A 25,570-nucleotide genomic window follows, 5' to 3' on the forward strand; every position below is an offset into this window, starting at 1 on the left:
ATTTAAGTGGCCGAACCAAGGGGTCTCCGGTCACGAAGCAGAGACTATCTAGATGGATAGGGGACTAGCATACGCCTATCTAGCATACGCCTCGGTGGGTCAGGTTTGCCCCAAAGGCACTAGAGCCCACTCTACTAGAGGCATGGCCTGTTCATGTGCGTGGTCTTCTGGTATACCAATCCCAAGACATATGTGCGGCTGCCGGTTGGTCTTCGCCGTCCACATTTGTGAGATTTTATAATATGCAGGTTCCTTGCCTCCAGGTTAGAGTCCTCTCTATATGATTTAGAACAGACGGTGTCCGGTCTTATCAGTCTAACATATTACTGTTTATAAGCACATTAATCCCCTTATAAAACCCGACTCAGGTCTGGTTCTATCACTCATGTTTTTTTTTGGTATTGGCTTGTTTCTGTGAGCCTCGTAAAACTTCCTAGGCTCCCTATGTGCAGCCAGTTATTGATAGTGTGGCGTGTTACATTGCTTCCCCACTGTGTATAGCTACGTAATACGAAGTGACAGTTCTCGAAAGGGAACGTACTCGGTTACGTTAGTAACCTTGGTTCCCTGAGAGTAGGGAATGAGTATTGCGTAGCCTGGTTACGTTAGTAACTGAGTATGTTTTCCGCCATGTTTCACACTGACACGCCCCCAACTTGTATCGGGGCTTAAAGAAAATCCCAAGCTTCCCACTGGTATTTACGACTTTGTGGCAGCGTTAATTGCAAATATACGATCTTAAGTAGCGTAATGGCAGATTGATTGACTTACTGTACATTATCCCTAATCTAGTAAACAAATATTTCCCTTATGCCCTCAGTCCCAACCTCCATCATCAGCATTGTGGGAATTCACATAGTGGCACTGGAATATGAGGGTGAACAAAAGCCTGTGGTGGCAGAGGAGCACAAAAGCACAGGCTGAAGCATCATAAGGGATGGATACGTTCCCATCAAGCTGGAAGACAAAACAGAGAACCACAGGGGAACAGATGCAGCAGATTTATTTACTCTCTAGACTGCAGCATGTCACATGTGTGCAAAATAGGGTGAAAAAGCAGCCATTCGCACATCTGAGGAAGAAAAAGGATGGAATTCTACAGTAATTCAAATCAGCATGGTGAGGAATTTATCAAGACATGTTTTAATCAACATACAATTTGCCCTTAAGCCTGCTTCAGTGATTCAGTTTTGAATTAGCCTATTATACAGCATAAATATAATCAGAATACAATTTAGAAGTGTATAGGAAATTTCTTTGTCTTTCATTCCAGCAGCTTTTATGATGCTTTTTGTCTTTGCCTGCACTGTTACAGAATTACCACACCCAAAAACATGCCAGTACACACAGATGCCCTCTTCTGGTCAGGTTGGAGTCTGGTCTCTCAAAGGGAAATTTTGAATAGCCTTTTCTAATGTTATGTTATTTTATTCATTTTAATCAGATATAGAACAGAACATAAAAAGATTAATCAGAAATAATGCATGCATTCATTTATAACCACTATCTATCTATGAATTAAAAAGAAAACTTAGAGTACATAAATATGCTATTTGTCATATTTTTCTACTTAGACTTAGCAAGACAGTAACATTGTTATTTTTAAAGAAGACTAGTTGACATTTTTCAGATAGATAGGCTCAATGAATATTATCAAACCATCTCATCCTTCAGGATCATGACTAAAACTCTGCTTTAAAATCATAAAACTTGAGCCTCATTTTTGTTCATACCACACTAAACATTTGGAAAACGTTTCACTGAAACTCTGTGGCTTTTATTGATATTATACATCTGAGGCTTCATGGGATCGACAATTGGAAAAGGGTGTCAGCCAATTCAAAGTGTAGTCCCTGTAAAACAACATATGAGACGTTGCTTTGTCACATTGTCAGCCTTTCCAAAGAAAAAGAGTATATTTTATGAATTTAATCTATATTCTTGTTTTGTTAATCCTGAACATGTCATTGTGTATGTAATTTGTCTAAGGATGTGGGAAGAACCTGAGAGGACCTGTTGATTTTTTGCCCTTTCCTCTTCTGAAACTCTTCCTCATCCACTGTCCACACGGCCCCCATCCTTCCGTCCACCCGCACAAAGCATTTGTGAAGACTAAGATTGTGTCGCACAGCATTCTGAGAAAAAAAAGTTAAAGCAGTTATAAATCAGAAAGTCTAGTGGTGTTTAGTGAGATTATTCAACATGATTTTATCATGTCAACAGCGGCACCATGTGGACAAAAATATAATGTCCCAAAGTGCTAGAGAGACTAATAATCTCAGGATATCAGAGATCAACCTGCTGAAGGTTAGAACTTATTTTGTTTTAATTTAGCCAATTCATATGGCACTAAATTAGACACACAAGTAAATCTTTCAGTCTCTCACAGTATTGAAAAATATTATATAAAAAAATCCAAATCTTTAAATTAAAGGTACAATATGTAAGAATTTTGTATTCAAACATCCAAAAATCCCTTGCACAGTGTGATATATTTCCTGCAGTTGTGTACTTACAATATCCCAAAAGTCTCCAAAGATTTTTTATTTCAGAGAAATTCCAATTTTAAATAAGTGGCCGTCCCGGAAAATTTTTTTGCCTGTCAATGACGCAATATCCGCGCTATCCTCGGTTTCCGTTCATACTGCCATAGCCATTACGTAACCATGGCAAGTCGGCGACAGACGCGGACAACTGCGTAATGCATAACGTTTAGCGGCACGCAGTTCTTGTTTCTTTAAAAACATAGACCATGGCAAGCAGACTTTGGGACAAACAAGGATAACTAAAATGAGGATCAATATCAGCGTGGCGTTTTTGAGATGCCGAGAGCTCCACGTCCGTGACTAACTTGGACTTGACAGAGCTTCACGAGTCACGACTTGACAGCTTTATTAGACAGGTGAGCAAATGTACATAAAACAAATCAATGTTATATAACGTTAGCTCAACATGATAAAATGTTAGAATATGGTCAGTACGTTATTCTAATGTTGATCTAGCTTACTGCTAGTTTCGTATAGCAAACGAACTAACACGTAGTATAACATTATAACTTTCAACACACATTTAAATGCCGTTTAGTGTGATAGTGTAACGTTGTGGTGAGTTCACACCAAACGCGAATTTAATTATTTGCGCGAGTAGATTACATACAAAGTCAATGCAAAGACGCGAATAGACGCATCATTCGCGTCGGGCGTTGCGAATGACGCGAATTGGGCGACGCGTTTGCCGCGAATGTCTTCCGCGCAAGTTGAAAAATTTGAACTCGAGCGAATGTTCAAGCGTCTAACTAGACGCGATAGACGCGTATTTGACGCTCTATTCGTGTTCGGTGTGAACACACCATTAGACCAAGTGAAGCAGCGCTGCGTTACCTCACAAGTTTAATTCGTCTAATAAACTGACCTGTGTGAGTAATCCAGCACTTGCGGGTAGTTCGGTAGAATTAAATGTCCTTATTCCTTTATATCCGCGGGACTCGCGTGTGATATCTGTCTCTTTAGCAATCGCGACCTGCTTCTTACCAATGTAATGTTAAAAAACATGAATTTTTGCACTCATCCATAAACATTATTAGATCCATCAGCTTGACAGCAAGTCCCATCATTCAGCTCATCACTGCGTCATCAACCTACGCCTTTGTTATTGTTGGAAACTGCGCCCTCTCGTGGCGAAAAAATCTTACATATTGTGCCTTTAAGCTTTAAACTTAGAAATAGGACCATTTCTAGGTTTCAAACTGATAGTTAGTTGGGTGCGACAGCATGTTTAGTACCTTCCATGTAGGAGAACTATGACGGAAATAGTAAAACATTCTTGTGAACCAATTGTAGATTTCATTTAACGTCCGCTGTTTCTCTGTGGCTTCCATGATTGACTGTAGGAATCAATGATAAATCCTATTTATACATGTTTATATTTTAAAATGAGCATTAAAATGTATTATATATATATATATATTTGTACTTACCCATCTGATTAGAAAAGCATATGTATATGGAGGTCGTATATTGGCATATTTGTAGTATTCAACACTGCTAACGAAATCTGTAATTGGCAGAAAACCAACTGACTAAAAAACAAAACATCACACAATAATTCTTGGAAATTGACAACAAACACTCATATGTGTCATTGTGCTGTATGTGTCGCTATGTTTTGCTGCCGGGTAATGCAAATGAGTTAGTCATTTTCGATAACATACTTGCACAATGCACCTAGCAAATGCGAAATCAAGGTTTTATAATAGCTTGTTTATGAGCAACAAATCCAGCTGAGGGCGTGTGAACTGCTTTTGGTCCAGATCTAAGGTAGCCTTTGTGGTCTGCAGGCATGCCAACTGTGACAACAGGAAACAAGCTAAATCACAACTTCAATTGTAGTCATAGTGGTAGACCACCAACTTTCTACTTTCTGGCCAATAACATAAATGGGAAGGAAGCAGAAGGTGGGTGTGGGCTTCTCATTGTAAACAGTGTTGGATGGTAACCTTTATCCATCTGTATATTTTTCACCTTTTCAGTTCCACTTGATTAGATTATTCTTGTTTAAAGAAACTCTTTAGTTGGAATGTGTGTTTAGGGGCACAGTAAGATGTGTATTTTGGATTTAAGCAGGTTTTTACCTGGCAGCATGTGTGGTGGGGGTATGTGCCAGGGGTCCTGTTGTACCGGTGCTTCCCTAGCTCTCTCTGTCCTGCCATCTGGCTCCCCCAACGGGGGCAAATTTGGTGCCAGCGGCCTCCACCGACCTGTAGCAACTCCCTGATGGAGAACACACAAGTCAGTGCTTAATATGAGAGCAGTGTTAAGCACAGCTATAGATTGTCGTTAACATCTTGAAATGAGTCAAACTGCACTTTGTATAGATTTACTGACGTTTTATGAAATCACAAATAGGAAATGTCATGTTCACTGAGAATCACTATTTCTGTATGCTCTCATGAAACTTGTGGCTGCATGGCTCATAGAGTATTCTGAAGAGTCTTACAGTACATGTTGAGATGCAGTCAAAGAGGTGAAGGTGGATCTGCATGGCGTGAAGTTTCTGCTTCTCCTGAATGAGCTGAAGTCATCACATATGGCACATTAGAGTGAGTGGGTTCTCAACCACTTTTACCAAGATCTTTTTGTGTGATTCTTTTGGGTTCACACTCAGTGACTCAAAACCAATGAAACCATGATTCACTTTCAACGCCTCATTCATAATAACTGATGATAATCAATGATGCACGGAGCAAGACTTATGTGTGCTGCTAGTAAGAGATTGTATCACTGATGTACCTGATTCTCCATGTGGCGTACCAGGTCTTGTTGAACCCGCCACTGAGCAATAGTTTTCTCATCTGTGCTGTGGTCTCGGTTCAGATGTCTAGACAGGTTGAGAATCAAAAGAGGAATCTTTCAGTTTGAAAAGGATAAGTTTCCAACAAGGGAAGCTCGCTTACGTCATTTCAGATTTGAAATAAAATACAGACTTACCTCAAAAAATGTGTGTACCCTTCAAAGACTTTATCACAGCCTGGCCAGCGACATTGTCCATTTATATACAGAGAGCTGGATCTCTGTATCTCTGTCTGGACAGGGCTAAGGAGGACACGTGAAGGAAGGATGTAAATATACTTATTGATGAACATTAATTACCTTTATGGTTATTTTTTCAGTGATACTTACCTCTGATGGTGTAAGCTGGGAGATTGTTTCCTGTCAGCAACAGCTTGTATGGAAATCTGCGCGCTGTGATCGGTCTCTTTTCTTCTGTTCATGGCTGCTGGGTGACTGTCATTTGCTAAAGAATGAGGCAAAATAGTGCATACCTGTGAATACTTTAAAAAATTGTTGTTTTTTTCAGTTATTTTTTATATATTGTATTGTTTTCATATGTAACACGCACATATATATATATATATATATATACATTTGTGGTCAAATAATTGCATAGCATGCAGTAAATGTTAAAACTTAAATAACAACAATACTACTACTACTAATAATAATAATAATAATTAGTAGTAGTAGTTTCAACTTAATGTGAGAAAATTTTGTTATTCTGTTTTGTGGACAATATCTAAACATCTGTTTTATGAAACAGCTTATTCAGGGTAGTACAAAATAAAGAAAAAACATGCAATTTTTATGATCCCTCTTTGTAAACAAAAATGATCAACATTTTGCAGATTCTACAAGGGGTAAATGTACGACGTCAACGCTATTATATAAAACATACAGCACCTCCTTCAGAGAGAGTTTGAAAACTTCTGTTTTATTTCTTTTGAAACCGTTTGAGTCGAAACGCTTTGAAGAGGTTACATGCAGCAGTGTATGTGTTTCAAAACATTGGTGCTTGACAGAACATGTACATATATGGAATATAATGATATCTCTGTGGATTTCACTACTTTGACTGTCAAGAAATTTTTTTAAAGTTTGAATAATTCATTGGAACACAAACCCTGAAGCAGGAGAGCCGTAGAGCGGAGTACAGACGGCCTGATCTGGCCAGCTCGAGAATTCTGAAACAACAGCTGAAAAAAATGCATCCGTTCCTCATCACCAGTTCTCTGCATACGTACACAAACACACAGAGAATCACGCTAACACACTCTCCACAATAAAGGCCATTCTCTGAGAGCTTCATGTAGCTTTAATCATCAGAAGCTACCTGGCATACTGGATGTTTTAAGTATGTAGAGTTGTTGGAAGGAGCAGTATGGCTGAGCTGGACTGATCCCACTGTCTGAGGGGCAGAATTCTACAGAAATATATTGCAGTTCATATAGGCTACTGTATCAAGAAAACTAAGAACACATCTATACACGAAATGATTTGGAATCGTCCGAAAATGCAGTTTAAATGCAAACAACCAGCAAAGGGATGTCTTCATTTAAAGCATTGTTACAGAAAATGATGCTCACTCACAGAACGTACAGCAGATGAAAGATCTTCCACGCACTGGTGTGAAGAACGTTCGTTCATCAGAGGGGGAGATGCGTCACGCTCTTCTTTCAGTTGTGGCTGTCGTTCATTTTCTCTCCCACTCACCCTCTTTTCACTTTCTCTCTCAGACCGAGGCATTCCTGAATTCAAGAGTTTGACAAAGATTGCAAATTGGCGTACAGCGTCATAAACTTAGACATTTCACATAATGTGAAAGAGAGGATGAAACAATTAACTGAACTTTAGCTTTTTAACGTTAACTTAGTGTTGTATTTTTCTGTATTAGACAATCTGAGAATATAATTGCTTTAATTTACAATACATTTTGTATTGCATTGTATGTATCCATGTATTTATTTATAATGCTTTCATGGTGTAAGCGTTGTTATTACTTTACTTTAATTATTAGGGACATTTGTCTTTGACTCTTTACATTATTTTGTTTGTTTAGTCTTTACTATGGAATCATCTGAATTAGATATGCATATAAGATTAGATATGAGAAGTTGTTTCGTTATTTGGAACCACATTTACAAATACACTTTTTCATATATCAGTCCACTGACCCCCTCAGTATAGGCTACTTCATGAACCCCCAATAATACCTGAGTTTACCTAAATTGATTCCTCAATTTACCAAATTCTGAAGAGGAATTAGTTAAAGGGTTATTTCACCCAAAAATGAAAATTCTGTCATCAATTACTCACCCTTCCAAACCCATAAAACATTGGTTCATCTTCAAAACACAAATGAAGATATTTTTTTATGAAAATCTATAAAATGAAAGTCTATTCACCCAAAATTCTGACGCTTCAAAACATTGATAAAGAAATTGTCAAATAAGTCCATATGAATCGAACGGTTTATCTTCTGAAGAGACATGATCACTTTATTTGATGAGGAGATTTAGGCTTTTATTCACATATACAGAAGCTCAACCGAACCTGCTTGACTCGCGAGAACAAACCTCATTGGTTCTTGTGGAAGCTCAAACGTGCTGCGTAACCTCATTGGTTCTCGCACGTCAAGCAATGCTTGAGCTTCTGTTTACCATATCTGATGTGTGCGTTGATGAATGTTCATATGTGAATAAAAGCCTGAATTAAATCTGTTCATCATATAAAGTGACTGTGTCCCTTCAGATACCGTAATTTGGACTAAACTGCTCAATTTATATGGATTAGTCTTACGATCTCTTAATAAACTTTTTGAAGCTTCAAAGTTGCGTGGACTGTCAGTGGAGGGACAGAAATCTTCAGATTTTATCAAAAATATCTTCATTTGTATTTCGAAGATAAACAAAAGTCTTATGGGTTTGGAACGACATGAGGGTGAGTGAATTAAAAAAAAAATTGGTGAATACCCTTTAAATAAAAATGAAAATATGTTGTAAATGTATGCAAAAAATGGCAAGCCTTAAAAAAATTAGGCTACTATAGAGAAGGTGAAAGAAATATTATGGGAATTTCACAGAAAAAAACAAGAGGGACAATAAGGAAAGTGCTGATATGATTACATGAAATTGCAGTGAGTGACTATGTGTGGACGGACTAGATAATTTACAGTAGCCACCAGACCATAATCATTTCCGGTCTCCAGAAAAACCTAAACATGAGAGTTGCTTGAATGTGAATGTGCGTGACATCTGTCTGTCAAAAAAAGACACAAACCTCTCCTACCACAGGAAACCACACAAACACACTTTGCATTTTGCAAAAACATGCACAAAAGCAACCCAGGAACAGGATAAGGGATAAGACAGCAATAGAATGTGGTTGATGATGTTATTGAGCCTGAGTTGAGATCAGAGCGTCTCACTATAAAACAATACATTTATATTACAATGAAATGATTTGTTTTCATGTGCATCTCTGCACTTTAAACAAACATCAAATGCAAGCAAATGTAATTATAAAAAAATTAAATCATTTGGATTTCATCTTAAGAACAACAAAAATATAATGCTTGCATTATTATTCCAGTCGCTTTTCTAGACAATGTCTACCACCCCATATGAAACTGCTTTCAGGTTCACACAATTCATGGAATATTACTCACTATCTTGCTTGATTCTTTTTCCTCTTTTCACATAGGCCTACGTGTAGTTTTTACCCTGCCTCACAAGACAAAATCTAAGTGAAACTACATTTAGGAATCAATATTTGTCAGCTACTTTCCTTACCATCTCTACCACATGAAACAAGTTGAAAATCTAAACTTTGTTAGACTTGGTGAAATCTGGTTGTTATCCAAATAAAATTTTGAGAAAAAAACAAAATGACTCACAGTGACCATAACTTTATCTCTTTCATCCTCCCACTCTCATATTTCCATTGTTTGAATGTTTGAAGGCGTATATTATGTGCAATAAGCATAAACAGTTATAATTTAAGCAAATACAGTATCTCAATTTCATGTGTGACATGCATTGTATCATACTGTATCATTATTTGCTTGGTTAACATGATTAAAATATTATTCAGATATGCAAAACAGGCATTCAAATAAAAACCTGATATTAGTCTTATCATTTGAGAATTTTTCCTCATGTAAATAAGCGTGCATTTTAAATATTTGAATTAGAATCCCAATATAATGTGCATGCAGATAAAGTGAATGCAGATTTGAGTATCCATACAAATTTTGGATACTTTGGAAATATCATAATCCAAAGTCTCATCTAATGCCAGCATGGAATACTATATCACCAAAGTTGTCATTTAACAACAGGCACTATTAAATCATGCATATTTCATAAACACGCAAGTAAATATTCACCAGCTTTCTTTACCTTGCGCCTTTGTAGTCAGCCGTTGTCTTCCTGTGCTGTTCTGGTTAAAAACGAGAGTGAAAGGATCTTTATAGCATAAAATTGACAATCTGGAAAAAAAAAGAAAGAGATAAAATCTCACATCAAAGGAGTAAATGCAATGTTAGATTATTCAATTTATATCAACGGTTGTAGATCATGACATGAGGTAATGTAATTCTTCTATGAATGTCAAAGGACACATGCAGCGGAGACCATCTTACACCTCAGTCTGCAGGGGTTGAGCACACGTTTTCTTGTGTAAGATTAATTTAATCTTACACAAGAAAACGTGTGCTATTCATATTACTCTTAAACAAATGCTTTATGTTATGATAAAGTGTTAGCAAGGTTAAGGTTAGCAAAGAAAGGTTAGCACAATATTAAAAGGAAAAAGGGATGTTCTTGTACATTTTTATTTTATCTCGATATTAAGAGACAAAATATTATTTAAAGATTATGCATTGTTGTTGTTTTTTTGTTGTTTTTAAACTTATGAATAACAAATTATAACAAATTAAAAAGTTTTAATAAAATGCTGTGCTACTTTATAGCCTATGGCATATTTTGGTAATAAAAAATGTCTAATTTCTGCAATGTCATATTATAATGGAAATACAGTACCTGTTCACACATTACAAGAAAAAACTCACAAATTGATTATACTATAAAATATATTATAATATATACAGTGTGTATATATATATATATATATATATATTATATATACTTTATATGTACTATATATAGTATATTATTATACAGTACGTATAAAGTATATATATAGGCTATATACAGTACATATAAAGTATATAGGCTATATGCAGTACATATAAAGTATATATATATATATATATATATATATATATATATATATATATATATATATATATATATATATATGAATAATAAATTATAACAAATTAAAAAAAGATTTAATAAAAATGTTGTGCTGCTATAGCCTATGGCATATTTTGGCAATAATATGTCTCATTTCTGCTATGTCATATTATAATGTATTATGACATACATATACTATATTTGCACTGTGTGTATAAACACATAAATATATATATATATATATATATATATATAATATTTATTTATTTATATTTAAAAAATATGTATTATATATTCACTGGTCTATGGTCAATAATCACTAAGGTCATAAATTCCAGCAAATACAGAGCTAAGTAAATGTAAAGCAAAAAAAGAGGTTTCCAAAACACAAATTGTATCTAGCAACACATCTGTTAAGTTGTAGGAAAATTTATCTCATTTACTCTTTAGCACATTGTTTAGTTTTCACAGAATAGTTTCCACAGAGCTGAATAGCATTTTAAGACTCACCTGAAGTTGCCACCTTCCCACATAGAATGTGTCATTGCCAGAAGTCGGTATCCAGCACTTATTTATGCTCAGAAAATACTTAGTGTCATCACAAAGGAAACGGGCACGTTCCACAAACAACACAGTAAGGGTATTCAAAAACAGCTCTTGAGTTATACACACACACTCCAGTGAAAAGGTGTTTATTTGGCGTCACACGGTGAATATGTCAAAAGCAGCGCTGGATCATTTTGAATTATAAATTCATATGATTTGTTGTTTGAGGGAGATAAAATGGTTTCTTGGGGCTGAATAGCATTATTAATTAATCTGTGTCATTACAAAAACAGCAATAACATCAACAATAATGATTTTAATAATACAAAAAAAAAAAAAGTCTCATTATCATTTTGATTTTGAATCTTTTCCCCTCAGGTTTTCTTTTCAGTACTGACCAATGTAACCAGAATATAAATAACAATTGCTCCATAAAAAAAATACATAAATGCATACATACATATTTAGCTCTACATGCAGTCAATGCATAATTCCTAAAAAATTATGCATGTCATTGTATGAATATCACATGTAATATTCGCTGCATCCTTTTGTGCTACTATCATAACTATAAATAAAAGAAAAGTGTGAAGGATAAATCATTATATATCATATGAAGGAAAGTAGTTAACGATTCCCTATGCTGTGCCATACATCAAATGAAAGTTGCTTTATTGTCATTTCTCTCCTACAGTATGTGGTTTAAGAGGAAGAAGAATCACAGGCAATAAATGTAGACATTCAACTAATGACATATATATATATATATTGAAAGATGAAAAACATTAAACATATTTTGAAGATTTTTTGTCCAAATTCAATTGGGTCCAGAGTTGTTTGAACACCAACATTTTTCAAAATATCTTCTTTTGTGTTCTGGAAAGGAAAGAAAGTCACACGGGTTAAGCACAGCATGAGTAAATAATGAGATACATTTCCCTTTAATATCTTTGCTGTTTTGTATTTGTAGATTGACACGATATATGATCATTATTTTACATTGTAATATATCACAGTATAAAATATCCTAAGTGAGATCTGTTGCACTTTCTCACTGAATGAATCAAGCTGAAAAAAAAAATCCTTAAGGATGATCAACTAAAAAAAGTGCACTGATTCACTTGGCAGCTTTCATAACCTTTAAAATCTTTAGGCTGCAAGGGACAGCTCAAACAGTAGAGCGTTGGCGCTTGCAACGCCAAGGTCATGGGTTCGACTCCCAGGGTAAACAAGAACTGATAAGAATGTAAATGTGTACCTTGAAATGCAACGTAAGTCGCTTTGGATAAAAATGTCTGAATAAATGTAAATGACTTTGACTTCAGCATGTTGGCTATTTCTGAAGTATGACATTTTCCTGGCATAAATCTGTATGTTTCTGGATATCTGCCTCTGTAGATATTTATCTTTTTTTACACAAATGGGATTTAAATCTGTTTTAAGTATGACTCAGTATTTCTTATTGTAGGTGTTTTCTGATTCAGCGTATTCGGATCCGTTGTAGGCGTAAAATACTGATTTTATATTAGTCACTGACGTGACATGACCTCAATATTCATGTGAGAATTATCATATATGTGCCACCAGTGTCTGACCAAAGTTAAGTTCTGTTATTGAAAAGTGAAACTGGCTGGGATTTTGAAAACTGGGTATTTCACATTGTACAATTTGACCGTGTGAACTTGACCTTAAAATTCTAACAACTGCCATGTGTTCATTAACAAAATGACTGAATTGGAAAAACTCAGCTCAGCTTCCACTATAATTAACACCAATTATCAACATATCAGATTACCTCTTCAAAGGTTAAAGTTTTTTATTATTATACAGTAGGTTTTACGGGGGAAAAAAGTTTAGTGGCAAATATTTAAATCTTTTGCTTTTTCAAATGTGATCATTTAAATATTAGTAGGCTATATTTTGCCTATTTAATTATAATAAGTGCACACTGCATTAAAGCTGAATCAGTGCGTCCATTTCAAAATGACTGAACTTAAAGTAGGGCTTAATTTTAAGCAAATAACAACTAAGACTGCTGCTGCAATCACACAAAATTTCAATTTACATATATGGGACTGTCCTCAGGAGCAAACGACAAGTTTGTTTTGATGAGAATTCTTATTTTTGTGGTTGGCAAATGTCACACATGTCACGTTCTGATTTCTGATAAGCTGCTTTCTGATTTCCTTTGAAAGCCCGTCAGTGATCGTCGACAGTCACACGATTACTTGCCATCAAATTTGCACAGATAAACACTTTCACTGGAACGAGTGACAAAGCTCTTTCTAATTACAAAAGGAGCTCTTACTTATCGCAAATAAATCTCTTTAGAATGAACGAACAAATTCCATGCTCCACTTACGTATAATATTGATCTAAATCTGTAAATAAAGACTATTCTTAAAAAAATCTGTTATTTAGGCTAGGCCCTGCATGCTTTAAACAGCTGAACTGCATTATGGGTGAGGGATGGATGCTGATGCAGCCGAAGCGGATGTTAATTCATTATAAGCCTTATTTTGAGTCATAGACTACCTAAACAAAACGGTTTTAAGCCAGTTTTTCCTCTGAAAAACTCATTATCTTCAGAATTATGTCAAAATTCTATTAGAAAATGATAAACACTGCAATGAAATGAGTATTGAAATCATTATATATGAAATGAGTAATATATAAATATGCATGTATAAATATATGTAATATTTAAAATAATATTCTAAAATAATATTTTTTTTAAATAACACAAAGAACATTTTTTTAATAATAACTTAAAGTTCACTTAACTACTTAATAATGTAAAAAATAACTTAAATAATCGTTTAAATAATAACTACTTATTATAATAAGTAATAATTACTTATTATAATAAGAAATTATAATTTCTTTAATTACTTAAATTGAGGCATTAGTGATGTCACCATGCATCACATCACAACAAATATATATATATCACAGTGTCTTTACTGTAATTAAGAACACAATGGCATGGTTTCACAGACAGGATTAGGCCTTAGTTCAATTAGTTAAGTAGGTTTTATAAGAAAAAATAATATATATGCTAATATATGCCTTAGAAAAAATAATACATTACTGGTGTGCGTCTTGAGACAATGGCACTGACATATTTTAAGATATGCCAGTGCAAGTTGATTTCAGTTAAAACAGCTCAAACATGCATTTAAGTCTGGAACTAGGCTTAAGCCTTGTCTGTGAAACCGGGCCTATATATGGCCAAATTAAGTTTTTCTATACCTTGAAATAAACTGGACTACCGGTAAGTACTGTAGCGATCTATAACTCTTTCCACTAGAGGGCGCTCCTGAACCCCAGAGAGCTTTTTCCATTTGAGGCTCTAGTGTTACGACAGACCTTTGCTTATTACGAAAATTATATAAAATTATCTTAATAATCATAATGAAAGATGATGGTGGTGATATACCAGAGTATAGGCTACAACAAAGTTCAGGGGCCGTTTAAACTTGCTCTGTGAAGTAACTATTTGAAACTTTGACCATCTGCATTGCATTAATGTAGGCTACAACAGCAGCGGATGTAGTAACAGCTTACAGCTAAGCATCACACAAGATTCGTTTAGCAAATAGAAAGGGGATATTGATCTATGTATCTATTTATATGGTAAATCCACCATTTTGTGCTGCCTAAAAATTAAACAACTTTAAAAATGTCAGTTTTGTAGGCCTACTTTCATTCGTTTCAGGTGAGTGAATGTGTGTCCTCTGGTCGGTTTTCCTTTTTGTCGGGTAAGGCCATCTGTTCATGCGGCTTCCAGCGGTTCAGGCAGCTGTTTGGCCAGGCATGAGGGCACGCAGCGGATCGCTGTGTCACGCAGAGACAAAACACCTTTTTACCAGGAAGTTACAGGTAGATTAAACGCTCACACACCCAGGGCCTACTGAGCGAGCTGGCTTACAACATTCCTCTCTTCAATAAAAAATGTGCCAAAGACCCAAAATCCATAGAGGAGAACTGTACATTGTAACATTAGAACACTAGCTGGGCCCTATTTTTACCGACTACGGTGTATAATGATATGCCTATAGCCTATCAATATCTTTTTATTGTTTTGAATGTTTTTTTTCGTATTTGTTTACGGTAAAATGTTTAAGGATGAAGGATTGAGAATGTTAGCTATATCAATAAGTAGCCTATAGCCTATATTTGTAGGTTTTTGTATTGTTTTTATTTTGGTAAAATAACATAGCTACTTCTATATATTTTTTAAAACACTCTTTATTTTTTTTTTTTATATTGTTAACCATCCTTCTTCATTAATTCAAAACAGGAAAACAAATATCTAATCAAAATTATAGGCCTATAAAAAAATTAAAAAAAAAACTAATTTTGTAATTTTTTAACACTGGCCGTTTAAAAGTTGTGGTTGTCTAGCCTATGATTTCAGTGCACCACAGTGAGAAGAACAAGGTAAGTGAGGCTGCCGAAAAATCCCGAGGCGTTTCCGAAGGGATCCGATCCAGAGAAAACTGAGGTAGAGCGCGGAGACGAGAGCCACTGTTTCCTTCGCAGAAGAACCCATTTAATTTCCTTAATTTTTCGTTAACATTCTTAATTCAGCGATGGCACCGGGATACTGACTTTAATGGCGAATTCCCGAGCAAAGACTCGGTTCTGACTGCTATGTGTGATCCATCTTTTTTGCGCCTTGCATCACAGACCGTACCAGGCTTATGCATTTTAAATATATAGGGCGCTTACATGTACTGTGTACATGTCTCCACATAGAATGACTACACTATGTAAGAGGACAACGCTGATGCCAATGGATGTACCGAAGGATGATGCTTGATAAAGCGGATTTATTCCCGTCGAAGATAAGATGTGAATCGGTGTGGCGTGGGAGAAAATGTCTTTGGCTCCAGCAAGAAAATGAAGATGGGAAGAAGCGTCTTGTCTTGTTGCCCAGTACCGAGAGCCAGTCGTTATTTACACACCTAAATCTGCGTACAATATAATGATACTGACGCTGTGTCTCAGGATTAATCGAAACCACAAAAACACTGCAGAAATAGAGTAATTGTGCTATTAAACTCTACTTGATTTAGTCACCGTGTTATGGGAATATACTGCTAAGGCTTGGCCTAGCTTTATGGAAAACCCGAAGACATGACATGCACACGAAAAAAGAGGAAACGATATTTTTTGTTTTTTAAAACCTGTATGTATGTAATATTCCAGCTTCTGGCATAATATTGTTTAACCCGTTCAGCAAAAGACTTTCCAGTGAAACAGGTCTTGTTTCTGTTTTTCAGACGTGACCATTCCGTGTATTAATTAATTAATTATATATATTTTTCATTCTCTGTTCATAAAGGACGTCGAGGTTCATCTTGGATTACAATTTGGATTCATGAGCGATTTATTGAACGCGTTGTGTCGGGTCGAAAAAACGCAATTTGCACCTTTTTGTGCGTTTCAATTTTTTATTTATTTCAATTTTTTTAATATTTGCAACAAGCTCCCGTTAAGGCCTACTATCGAGACAAGATCCATTGTCTGGAGGAAGACCAAGAATTACAAGTAAGACATCCATCACTTTATGACTCTCCATTTCATGTTTTATAATTAACTAGCATTATAAAATGGGGGATACAATTGCTCGAGCATTTAAATTTTTTTTTTTTTTTTTAAGTCAATAATAAAAAATAAACATCCATGACTCTCGGCATGACGCATAATATGTATACTGAAGGGAAATGCAGGCCTGTTTTATGCATTTGTTAGTTCATTGTCCCTCATGCAAACGCGCAGACGCGCGCGCGGAATAAGACACACACAGAGAGGGAGAGACGCCGTATAGTTCTTCATGATATCTAGTGATAACCATGCAGGTCACAGTGCTCTAAGAAGATGTGAATCGCACCCAAGAGAGTTAGATAACGATATAGCAGTGTGACACTGTCTGGGACTGTCGTAGCCTATATGCGCCCTGACAGAGTCCATACGGGTCATTTGCACTTTTGCGTATTGGCTGTGCGAGTCACGTCATTAGCTCAAAGCAATACATTCTTTTCATGTTTTTCAGGTGTTTCACAGAAACCCATTGACAACGCACGCGCTGTAAAACAGGCTCTAGTTCAGTAAACGATTTATGTAGGCTATATCAGTATGGTGCATCGCAAGCGCACCGATAGCCTGTCGCAAATGAAGATGATGGAGATACGGAGAAAACACTTTCTAAAAGCTAGCCACGAACGACGGGATCACGTTGTTCTTTTTTATCGTATCAAAACGATAGGTGTGGGAGAGTCGAAATGATTCAGGCTCGTTTGGTTGGTGAATTCCGCGTCGCCTCCTCCCACCGAGACCACGGTAGCGATATTCACTGCTGTTGCTATCCAGCAGCCTTCTACCTCCAACCAACTCCCTTTACACCTGACTCCTCCCAACGACATCGAAGGCCTTCTCACTATTAATCCGAAATAAGAGCACACTAAATCTCTGTAGGGAAATATTAAAGAGTCCGAATAATTAATATAACATAATGATAACCCAAGGGATGACCACTGTAATGGGTAGCTACAATGGAGCTAAAGTCCTCGCTTACGCAAAATGCGTGTGTGTGTGTGTGTGTGTGTGTGTGTGTGTATTCTGATTCTGTAAATTAACAAATGTTGTCTCAATTGTATATTTCTGTATACATTTTGTATATCATTCATTTTTGGAAGAGTTTTGTCCACAGTGGGGGGTTTTCACTGGGAACCTTTAGCTCTACCATCTTTATGGACTTTTTACCCCACATTATTAAACTATTTGATAGTTACGAAAAAAGTACTTTGTCTGAAACTATATGTGATAGCAACATTTTAAAAATCCAACCTTTTGGCATTGCACCTTTTTGTCTAGAATCATTTTGCAGTGCATAGCGATAAACAGGTGTTTAGGGAAGTACTGCCTTGCTGTATAGTGAGAAAACAGTACAGTACTACCTCATAAGGGACATTTAAATTCATTAGATTACATGTAGGCCAACAGACCAGTTTGTCTTCAAGGCATATAGCCTATGTTAAATGCTGAATTTACTGTGGGAACTATTTGCACGCAAATCGATACAATCTGCATATTGAAAATTGTCATCTTTGGAACATAAAAATGTTAATACTCCCCTCATACCAGGTCACTGAACTACTTTTTTGTTTTTGTTTTTCAAGAGAAAATTTTGACATTAAGCAGTGGGAAAACATTTGTTCAGGTATATCTTATTTTTTGCATAAAGGTAAAGTTCAATGATACACATGTAGTACGTTATATAACTTAATATTTATAAAATGTTCATGTTTCTATCTAGAGGCTTCTACAATTGGAAACATCTTCTTAACAATAACAATAGCCTACTTAAGACTTAATTTCTAAAATTGAATCAGTGGAAGTGCTGATTCAAATAATACCTTTCAAATGATATAAAGCTGTACATTTTGTAAACTGGTTACAACAGGTTGTCACAGGCTGTAACATTTTATCTTCTCTATGACAGAAAAATTCACTTTAATCTCCATTCTGGCTGATTATTTCTCATGAGTGACACTTTTTCCTTCCCAGCTCACCTCAAAGCATACAATTCTGAGTTGCATTGAGGCTTACAAAGACACATACACCGCACAAGGCAGAAGGACCCTGTAGCCTAGCAACAAGCAGCTGTAATTGCTGTGACACAAGTGAATTAGTGTTTCTGCTCTAAAACAATGGGTCGGCACAGTTCTATCTCCTGTTGGACTAAGGTACTCAGTGACTTTGTCATCAGCTGGCGTCTACTTGTAGCTTTCTCGGTACCAGAGAATGTTAGCCAGTGAGGGCTGGCACAAATGGCGCTTTAAGTGCTGCAAATATCACCTCAGCAGGTGAAGGTATACGGCCTGGATTCATAGACCAGTGCTCTTTCACATTGAGAGTCAGATAATGCTAGCTGGCTGTTCTACACCAGCAGGGTACATGTCTGTTCGGAAAGTATATATGCTCTCGTCTAAATACCACCAACTGCCTTTTCGGTATGTGGGTGTAAATGAGAAAGCCTGAGTTAGGTGGAACTTTCAGAAACATTTGGTGAAAAGTGGCCAAAATTAATCATGCCATTATACTAAGTTCAAGCATTTTTTTTTTTTTAGAACAATATCGCTTTATATTCTAAAGCTTTGTTTTGAAGCTCTGCATCTATCCCCTAACTCTTTCATCCCCCCCTTCCCCCACACCCCTTGCCCCCGCATCCCGGTCCACATGCCTATACTCAACACATAAAAAGTCATGTGTTGTAGCCTAGCAACAATGAGGTAATTACCATGAAAGACTAGTTGCTGGCATGCCATGTAGCGTGTGGTGGAAACAGCTGATCTGTTCGGCACTAAGGGAGAAGGAGAAGATGTTCCTCAGCATGTTACAGCAGATGCTTAGAGGAGCCCTGCTTATCTCATTCAGCAAATTATTGATTGATCTGTGTTTACTGATGGTGAACACAAATAAAATACCTTTTGTGGTGTCAGATGCTCTTTTTTCTATTCTTTAGTTTATATTTGATGTATGCACTCAAATATATAGGTTTTAAGATTTTTTTCATTTACTTTATTTAATATTATTAATATTTACCATTATTGAAAATAAATGTTTCATGCACAATGCACTTAGAGTTGTAAATTAATCAACTTAATTATAGAATCATTACTTACCAAACATAAAATGTCCCCAATACTGCAATAGGTGTCTTGAGAAATCACATCTGCCTCTATACGCATTGCTGGGCAGATTACTTGCAAATTGTAGTCCGTTACTGATTACAGATTACATGATGAGAATTGTAGTAACGTAAGATTACTCATTTTATGTAATGTATTCTGTCTACTTTTTGATCACTTAAAAGTTGTGTTTGATCACAATAGGATTATTGTGTACCATACTGATATCAGTAGTGTTTCGTAATTTAGTTATTTATCTCATGCATGGTGTAATTGAGAGGTGCTTTTGTCCCCAAATTTAGAAGCATCGCAGATTTACTTACATGACCATTACAAGGCCATTCTTTATTGTGAATGTAGTCAAAGCTAAATGGTATTTTTAAAAGGAAATTTCAAAAGACTAAAAAGAACAATTAGGGAGAATTAAAAAAATATTAACAATTTACTGCCATTGTGTGAATATGTAATCATGTAAACCATAAAACTAATCTGACTATGAGCATTTTAAAATGTAATATAATCTAATTAGAAAGTATAACATTTTTGGATTCTGATTACGTAATCCAGATTAAATGTCTATTTAGCACTGTCTATATGACGTTAACATGCGCAGTTAGAATAAAGATGCAGCAGATTTTTGAATAGCTGTGCGACAGTCTTTTTCGTTCTGTCCAAGTTAAACTGAATGAACGCATTTGCGCTCTTTGGGAGTATGCACAGATTGCGCACAACACAGAGGCCAAAGAAGCCGAGCCACGCAATTGCATTTCCAGATTTTCCTTTTTTTTTATGTAAACATGCTACAGTGGAGTCTTTAGACAGGTGTGCAGCTATTTGCATCTTTTTCAGCATCTCACGCATGTGCATATTTGTCAGATTCCGTGCCAAGTTAAAAGACGTTCAACTTTTAAAAACATGTCTCCAGACCCCCTTATTATTTTGGTCTGAGTGGAATGCGTATCTTTAAAGTGCATGTAATCAAACATAAAAAACAACAACAGAAAAAAAAACTGTTCGGGGGAGCGTCTTGCAGAAACAGCCGTAGGTAGTGGAGCCCAGAGCGCAGACGGAGAGCAGAGGGAGCGATGGGAGGCTGATGACCTGGAACGCCGAAATGGTAGAGGTAAGTATCCGGAAGGCAGAGGTTGAGCTGGAGCGACCGAGGGCGGAGCTAGCTAAAGCCGAAGGGGTGGAGGGGCGAAGAGCAGCGGACCGCACGCAAGTCTACAGCTAAGGCGTGATGATGTCGGACCCAGGTGGAGCCGACGGTCCAAGGGAGCCCAGCATGGCCGAATGCCCGATTTTCCACACTGGAGTCGAGGGAGGAAGTAGCGCAGGCATAGGAGTAAGGACAATGGGTCCAAGAGGGACAGAGCACTCAGAGGCTGGAGTTGGAGCCACGGGCTCATCACGCCCAGGCGGAATTGGCTCCCAGCAGGTCCTCTGTATAACCACGCCACTGAAAGAAGGTAGAGGTGACACAGAGGGACCGATGGGGAATGATGACAACTGGGTGGCAGGAATGGCTGAGGAGGAGAATGGAAAACAGCACAAAAAACAGAGCATCCCTGATGGCAGGCTGAAGAGGTGGTGGGAGAGGGAGGCTGGGCGGGTTTAACAGGACTGAAGAAAACGATACATATTCTGGCAAGATAGAAAAGGGACACAAGGAATTTATCTCTCCATAATCACATAAACTGTCCATTAGGTCTAGCCGGTACTCACTCTCAGTGGCGGGAGGGTGGCTGGGGCTCGCTTCAGTACCCTAGAATTCCACAGGACTCCCACGATGCCGGCTCACGCCCCTGGTCAGACTCTCTGTGGTTCAGAGCTTCCAGTCTGCATGGGGCTTAGGCATAGTATCCGTCTATTGGGTGGTGATGGACTGGGCTCTGGGTCAGGCTGTGGTATGGATCGGGGGTAGACACTAGAGACTGCCTTGATTTGAGCCAACCATCCCCACCCAGTAGACCTCCCAGACACCAAAGGACTTAGCTGGAGGGAGGCCGTCATCAGGTGTCTGGGAGGTCTACTGGGTGGGGATGGTTGGCTCAAATCAAGGCAGGCGAACAAACCCAACTCTAGCATTGACGAGACAGGACAAACTGAGGGGGAACACACATACACTTAAATACAAGCAATAATAAGGGTGAACACAGCTGAACAGAATGACAAATTAATTTAGTTATGACAACTAAAGACTGGCGGGAACTAGGACAAAGGAAAACAGAAACAAGCTAAAAGTCCATGAAAATGAAACTAAGACAAAAATGACTGAATATATGTTACAGTAGTCTACTTACCCACAAAAGTACTGAGTAATGTAAGGTTTATGGGTAGGTTTTAGGGTTAGAACCTTACCCAGTTTGTGTCATTACTACAATAAGTACATGGTATGTACATGCGAAACAGGACTGTAAATAATGTTTGGGAATAATGGTCGACCAAAATTAGTTTAGTTTGAAAACTAATAATGGTCGACCATCATTAGTTTATTCAAGTATTCCCCCTATACATTTCATCACAAGTATGTTTCCACACATGGCAACTATTCTTTATTTTATTTTTTATTTTTTTAAGTCTACTGTACCTGAATGTTTTTGGATAATTTTTCACGTTATTTATGAATTGCCATAGTACTTGTAGTTATTTATTTTTATTATTATTTTTAGAGTTATGTTTTTTATTTTTGCTGTTGTATTAGTGTGGTCTCCTCAGTGCTCAATTTATTTGCAAGAAAAATTTTTTTTTATTGGTATTAAGAATATTATTATTTTTTCCTGCATCAATATCACTTCATGTTATTCAACTCTTCTTGACCTAAACATCTTTTTTCCCAGGCATTACAGAAATGATATACTTTCCCCAAAAGTCAGTTGTATTTGTGGCCATTAAAGACCAGCATTTGTTTGTAACAAATGTTTTGTTCTTTATTCACAGGTGTGGAGGCCAAGAGAGGTGGCACGTTTAAAGGGACGTTCCAAAGAAAACTGTACAAAATGGGGCAATGCATATCAAGCTTCTCTCCTTCCATTTGAGACAACAACGAAAGGCAACCACGAGGACGGACGACAGCTCAGCTGGAGGTGGCGGAGGTGGAGGAGGGAGTGGAGGAAGTGGGGGTAAAGGAGGAGTTGAAGGAGGAGCTGTGCAATTTGAGCAGCAAAAGGGATGGCCAACGGAAACGCAAGCAGTGATGGGCCTGGGAACCCCTTGGCGGCTGTGGTGTCCACAACAGGTGGCATGATGGGTGGAGCACCTTCTTCAGCCGTGTCTACCTATGTGAAACTCGTCCTTCTGGGGCTGATCATCTGCATCAGCCTGGTGGGCAACTTAGTGGTATCCCTGCTGGTACTAAGGGACAGAGCCCTTCACAAGGCACCCTACTACTTTCTTCTGGACCTCTGCCTTGCCGACACCATCCGTTCGGCGGTCTGCTTTCCCTTCGTGCTGGTGTCCATCAAGAATGGCTCGGCCTGGACTTACAGCGTGCTCAGCTGCAAGGTGGTGGCCTTCATGGCCGTCCTTTTTTGCTTCCATGCTGCCTTCATGCTGTTCTGCATCAGTGTCACACGCTACATGGCTATCGCCCACCACCGGTTCTACTCCAAGCGAATGACCTTCTGGACATGTGTGGCGGTGGTATGTATGGTCTGGACGCTGTCGGTCGCCATGGCATTCCCGCCCGTCTTTGACGTCGGCACCTACAAGTTTATCCGTGAGGAGGACCAGTGCATCTTCGAACATCGCTACTTCAAGGCCAACGACACATTAGGCTTTATGCTGATGCTGGCTGTGCTAATCTTGGCCACTCACGTGGTGTACATGAAGCTTCTGCTGTTCGAATACAAACACAGAAAGATGAAGCCGGTCCAAATGGTTCCAGCCATCAGCCAAAACTGGACCTTTCACGGACCTGGAGCCACAGGCCAGGCTGCCGCAAACTGGATAGCAGGGTTCGGCCGTGGCCCAATGCCTCCCACTTTATTGGGCATCAGGCAGAACTTGCACAACCAGAACAGACGCCTGCTAGGCATGGAGGAGTTTAAGGCTGAGAAACAGCTTGGCAGGATGTTCTATGTCATCACCTTGTTTTTTCTAGTGCTTTGGTCCCCATACATTGTGGCCTGTTACTGGCGGGTCTTTGTTAAGGCGTGCACCATCCCGCACCGGTATCTGTCTACTACCGTGTGGATGAGTTTCGCCCAGGCGGGTGTGAACCCCATCATCTGCTTTTTCCTCAACAAGGACCTGAAGAAGGGCCTGCTGGCCCACCTGCCTCCCTGTTGTAGAACTCCACCTCAACTGCCCCGTGAGCCTTATTGTGTCATGTGAAGATGAGTGTTCATTCATAATGGTTTTTTTTTTCTGTTCTTTCTCTTCTGGATGGTTGGAAAGTGGACAGCCAGGGGGGGAGGGAATGAGAGGTCTGTAATTATGGAGACATGGACAAACTTTAAGAGCTGTTGTGGCCTTTGATTCAGTTTAAGATGCTTTAAAAGGGTGGATGTCACAGAATAAGCATCTACTGTCACCTTAAAGATTTTAAGGGCAAAATGGGCTCTACACTAATGTGTGGTTTGGTAAATCAACTCTTGAACAGGTTTGAAGAACCATATGTTTCGCTTTAGGGTGGTTCACAAATTCACAAATCAACCAAACTGATGGTCTATTTTATGGTGAATGTATGAAGGCTATATCAAATGGCTTCTTATGATCGATCTCAACAAACATTACCATTTGATTTGGCTCAGTATCTGTATCCCTTTACCAGGATCCTGAGGGCCTTGAATCAAAGATTTGCAAAAATATTCGTATTCATGCCTTGTGAACAGCTGCACTCCTGGCAGAGTAATTTATATTATTTGAACTAATGATTCAAAAATACTCAACGTGCATGTGTATTACCTTATCTTTAAGGGGAAACAAACTTGAGATTAAACTATTTTTAAGAATGAGTGCCAAGCATAAGCCTCTAGGAATGAATGAGGCTGACAAAAAAAAAGACAAAGTTCCTACAATTTATGCTAATTGGTTGGGCTGAATCCTTCCTGTGGCTTCATCGGGCAGGAATTAAGATGCTCATGAAAAACAGTGTGTATAAAAAGCAACTTTCAGAACAAATAATGTTGATTCAAAGGGATTGTAGACAAAAGGAGCTGACTGAAAATATGAATCTGTGTGAATTATGGCCTATTCAGGGTTGTAGGTTCTTTCCCTGAGGTTTTACTGTAATTTATTCTGTTTTTTAATTTGTCTTTTTTTCTCTCAGCTCTATTTACTTAATTTATAGAATATTTCATATCATTGCACACAACAACTCATGCCTTTATAATTTCCATAATGAATCTGAATATATGACCATCTTATGATGTTGAAACCAGAAAAGGGGAAGTATTTTACTGTTACTTGTTTTGTGAAGAGACGGATCAGTATTGAATACTGATCTGTTAATGATGTATTTCGGTTAAACCAACCGATCATTTATCCTTCCGAACGCTTGCACAGAAGATGTTGTAGAGGAGAAGTTACTTGGTCTTTTGTGTTTTGAATTACTTGAAAGAAAGTTTGCTAGCCTGTCGGATACAAAAGGTTTTTAATATGTGATTTGCATACTTGTATCTTGGAAAGTGATCATTTCAGACTTTACATTTTCAATCATGTGAGTGACAGGTAGGTTGCATTAGATGTATTTTAGTTTGCATTTACTGTGTTTTACAGACTAACACAGGAT

At 37.6% G+C, this 25,570-nt stretch overlaps 2 protein-coding genes across 4 annotated transcripts; one reads left to right on the top strand and one right to left on the bottom strand.

The window, feature by feature from the left end:
• Nucleotides 1–987: 987 nt before the first annotated feature.
• On the bottom strand, nucleotides 988–10,000 carry foxp3b (forkhead box P3b). 3 transcript variants are annotated; one of them, XM_056261045.1, is made up of 13 exons: nucleotides 9,734–10,000; nucleotides 6,924–7,081; nucleotides 6,667–6,756; nucleotides 6,457–6,565; nucleotides 5,679–5,793; nucleotides 5,487–5,591; nucleotides 5,289–5,376; nucleotides 4,996–5,070; nucleotides 4,631–4,769; nucleotides 3,977–4,053; nucleotides 3,782–3,883; nucleotides 2,014–2,135; nucleotides 988–1,853 (listed from the first exon to the last, which is right to left on the bottom strand). In XM_056261045.1, exons 2-13 carry the CDS (start codon nucleotides 7,077–7,079, stop codon nucleotides 1,787–1,789), a joined length of 1,245 nt encoding a protein of 414 aa, XP_056117020.1. In that variant the 5' UTR covers nucleotides 7,080–7,081; nucleotides 9,734–10,000; the 3' UTR covers nucleotides 988–1,786. The 3 variants fall into 3 exon arrangements, with proteins under 3 accessions (XP_056117020.1, XP_056117021.1, XP_056117022.1); XM_056261046.1 differs by having other exon boundaries at nucleotides 9,721–10,000; XM_056261047.1 differs by lacking the exon at nucleotides 4,996–5,070.
• A 5,591-nt stretch (nucleotides 10,001–15,591) lies between these two features.
• On the top strand, nucleotides 15,592–25,570 carry gpr173 (G protein-coupled receptor 173). The gene is made up of 2 exons (XM_056261048.1): nucleotides 15,592–16,693; nucleotides 22,777–25,570. Exon 2 carries the CDS (start codon nucleotides 23,008–23,010, stop codon nucleotides 24,169–24,171), a length of 1,164 nt encoding a protein of 387 aa, XP_056117023.1. The 5' UTR covers nucleotides 15,592–16,693; nucleotides 22,777–23,007; the 3' UTR covers nucleotides 24,172–25,570.

The sequence above is a fragment of the Rhinichthys klamathensis genome, unplaced genomic scaffold, assembly GCF_029890125.1.
Source record: "Rhinichthys klamathensis goyatoka isolate OS25496 unplaced genomic scaffold, OSU_Roscu_1.1 h1tg000180l_1, whole genome shotgun sequence".
Lineage (NCBI taxonomy): Eukaryota > Metazoa > Chordata > Actinopteri > Cypriniformes > Leuciscidae > Rhinichthys > Rhinichthys klamathensis.

Excerpts from the sequence above, each read along its gene's own strand:
- foxp3b (XM_056261045.1), bottom strand. The coding sequence starts at position 7,079 with ATGCCTCGGTCTGAGAGAGAAAGTGAAAAGAGGGTGAGTGGGAGAGAA. Across the intron at positions 5,377-5,486 it reads GGGTACACACATTTTTTGAG|ACATCTGAACCGAGACCACA; the intron begins GTAAGTCTGTAT and ends CAACCTGTCTAG. Across the intron at positions 1,854-2,013 it reads AAAGGGCAAAAAATCAACAG|GGACTACACTTTGAATTGGC; the intron begins GTCCTCTCAGGT and ends GTTGTTTTACAG.
- gpr173 (XM_056261048.1), top strand. The coding sequence starts at position 23,008 with ATGGCCAACGGAAACGCAAGCAGTGATGGGCCTGGGAACCCCTTGGCG.